This window comes from Dendrobium catenatum, unplaced genomic scaffold (genome assembly GCF_001605985.2).
Source record: "Dendrobium catenatum unplaced genomic scaffold, ASM160598v2 fragScaff_scaffold_412, whole genome shotgun sequence".
Lineage (NCBI taxonomy): Eukaryota > Viridiplantae > Streptophyta > Magnoliopsida > Asparagales > Orchidaceae > Dendrobium > Dendrobium catenatum.
In genome coordinates, this window is record NW_021318874.1 from 167,813 (window position 1) to 171,050 (window position 3,238).

A 3,238-nucleotide genomic window follows, 5' to 3' on the forward strand; every position below is an offset into this window, starting at 1 on the left:
AATTTCTGTTATTCCTACAGAACTTTGTTGCTGTCTAGCAATATAAGAGAGCTGTGATGGTAGACGACGGCCTTTTAGTTAGAAAATTGTGATTGTTCTAAAGGTCTGACGCCATAACCATTAATTAGGAGCTTAAACGGGCTGTTCATGGCGACGGTGCCGATGCGTGAGCAGGCAAAAGATACAGTTCAAGACGAGACTTTTTATCTTATACCATATTGTGCTATCTTGGATGATGGAGAAACTGCGACCAGTACGCAAGAGGAAGACAGAGAAAAGGAAAGCTTGAGAGATTTTACAAAACCTTTTTCCTTAGAAAATCTGGTGCGAAGAATATGACACATAGAACTCTAAGAAAAATGCAATACATCTCTATCTATAGTAATTGAAGAAGTAAAATGAAAATATGAGGTGTGGCCCATCTTATACCGTGTAATAATTAGTGCTGGTCAATTTATTTCCAATAGTTTACCTGTCAAATCACATTGAAATGAACAATTTTTCATTAATATAATTTCTTTAAAACTTCTATTCAGCTGTGTTTTTCATAAATGCAGCATTGCTTCATTAAGATTTTATTTTGGATGATTTTTTTATTAGTTTTGAAGCAATCTTTTGTTATAAAACTTTAATTTTTAATTTTTTTACTAACTTTTTTTTTTTGAAAATATATAAGAAATCATAATGGTTCAAATTCATGCGGCAGCTGTATCTAGAATGTAATGAGTGTAGCAAATTATTATGCGATAGTGTAGTACCGAAGAAGGTAAAATGATGTGCCTTTACCTGCAATTAGTCATTCAGCTCAGATTTCTCCTGCTTGTTATTTCATGTCAAGAAGAATCTTTAAAGGGTTTGATGAGACATCACAAATCAGAGCTAGCTGGTTCACAGGGAGGACAAAAGTCGAAGAAGAAATTGCATAAAAATGGAGTTAACATACTCAGATTTATGTGCAGAACAGAAAAAGGAAAAATGTCACACACAGTTCCATTAAAATTGGTAGCTTTAATGTTTACATTCTTTTTTTTTTCTTTCTAGCCAAAACAGGCAATAAAATTAGAGATAAGTAATACTTACATTTTGTTTGGGACGATTTTCTTACTATTAATCGCTTTAAAAAAACAGGAAAAAAGTCGTTAAAAACGAAGCCTAAATTAACACAATTTTCACCATTTTAATGTAAAAAATATATATGAAGTCATAAATATTTTATTTTTTGCTACATTACAAACCTTTTATATATAAAATAGAAACCAAAAGCAGTCCCGATCTTTTGATTTGAACCCTTCACCAAATCCAACTTTCACTAAGCAAATACCTTTAATTAGAGAATACACCTTCGAAGCCTAAATAAAAAAAAAAGCTTCATTTTGCCCATAACAATGGCAATATAAGAAAGAAACACTAGCTAAAGAGTTATATGGCTCCTGTGCTAGCTGTGTTAGTGAGAAGAAAACAAACTCCAAATCAACTAAGAAATCTCTGTAACTCACCCTCAAAGCCAAACAAACAGCATAAAATAACACAAACCCTAATTATTCACGAACCAGTACTTCAATTCATGTTCTTCTTCTTCACTTTTCTATCTTTCTTCGTCTACCAACTTCCTCCACCGCCCATCATCCCATTCCAAAACCCCTGCGTCTCTCCTCCCAGCCCTCTATTCTGACCCAAAATCCCATCACGAGGAGCACTTGAGCTAAACAAAACTCTTCCTTCATCATGATCTGTAGCTCCACCTGCACCAACCTGAAACCCTAACCCTAATTCCTGCAACCCGAAAACCTCGTGCATGAAATTACTTCCCATCTGTCTCCCTGACATCCCTCCACCCCTCAAAATCCCCAGCTCCGGCAACCCAGATCCTCCGCCTTGTTGAAACCCAAGGTTCAGATCCCGTACTTGATCAGTACTACTGAACTTTGGGTGGTTCTGCATGGAAGAAGAAGAAGGTGTAGATGATGACGTGGCAGTTATCGACCGTTTGTTTTTCCGTGAGCCGCCGCCGACGGGGATGTTACGGAGGGACCCACCTTCCGTCCAATAACGGCGGCAAGTCTTACAAAAGTAACGTGGCTGTGTGAGGCTGTAGTTGTTATAGTAACAGAATTTAGTATTATTTGAGTTGCAGCGAGGGCAGTTAAGCTGTTTCTGATCATTCTTCCTACGATTTTTTCTCTCCGAGATCGCCGGAGCCTTCGTCGCCGCCGTCTCCGCTACAGCTGCTTCCTGAGATTTAATTAATTATTAAGCTAATTGTAATTAGTAATTAATTAACAGGCGGCCGGTAGATATATATTTCTCCGATTTAAGAACACTTTGAAGTTTGATTAAGCTTACCTTTGACCACTGAGCGGCGTCCATGCAAATGAAATTAGATCTTGATTTCTATGATCTGGATTAATTTCTTTTCTCCCTGCTAGCGTTAGATCGATCAGAGAAAAGATCGAGCCTTGTGATGAAGAAAGCAGTGGTGATTCAGAAGTTCCGATCCTTTGGATCTCTCTTCTCTTTTGATGGGCTATGTTGAGAAAGAGGAAGATGGAAATTCTGTGAGGAATTTCCAGTATGGAGCTTTATCATTAAGGAATTGAAAAGGCGCAGTTTTATTTTATTTTTATAAGGTTTATGAGCCACGTTTGTCTTAATTTTAAATTAATTTATTTTTAATTTATACAGAGTGAGAATTTTACATGTCCTATGTTTCAATAAATTCATGCTGAAGAATTTTTGTTTGGCTTATGTGCCGTACTTCGGTTATTCATTAATTAAGTGAAATTTATGAATTTATAACTGATTTAGGCTTGCTTGCAACGACTTTTTTTACTGATTTTTAAAATAATTTTTTAGTATAAAAATTATCAATCTTCTTTAAGAATTAAGAAAAAAATTAATCATATCAAATGAAACCTTAATATTATATTTATGATTAATAAACTTAGATATTTATTATATTGTTATCCTTCTAAAAATATAATTTTTATATAAAAAGGAGAGTGATGGGTTAACGTTGGTGAATCATTATCCTAGTTTCTTATCTAAACATGATATTAATATGTCACCAAAAAATTAATTCATTTGATAAAAGAATGAAATTTGATGTAACATTTGAATAGAAAAATTTTTTGAGAAAAATTTACGACCATACATACTACAATTTCATCAAATTTATAGCCTAACTGGGTATATTTTGATAAGATTACCTCCAATGACACTGAAGGTGATTTGATCATAC

At 34.5% G+C, this 3,238-nt stretch overlaps 1 protein-coding gene across 1 annotated transcript; it reads right to left on the reverse strand.

The window, feature by feature from the left end:
• Positions 1-1,183: 1,183 nt before the first annotated feature.
• LOC110092735 (dof zinc finger protein DOF1.8) lies at positions 1,184-2,636 on the reverse strand. Its single transcript, XM_020817402.2, has 2 exons — positions 2,344-2,636; positions 1,184-2,232 (listed from the first exon to the last, which is right to left on the reverse strand). The coding sequence occupies exons 1-2, from the start codon at positions 2,365-2,367 to the stop codon at positions 1,600-1,602; spliced, it is 657 nt and encodes a 218-aa protein (XP_020673061.1). The 5' UTR covers positions 2,368-2,636; the 3' UTR covers positions 1,184-1,599.
• Positions 2,637-3,238: the final 602 nt, after the last annotated feature.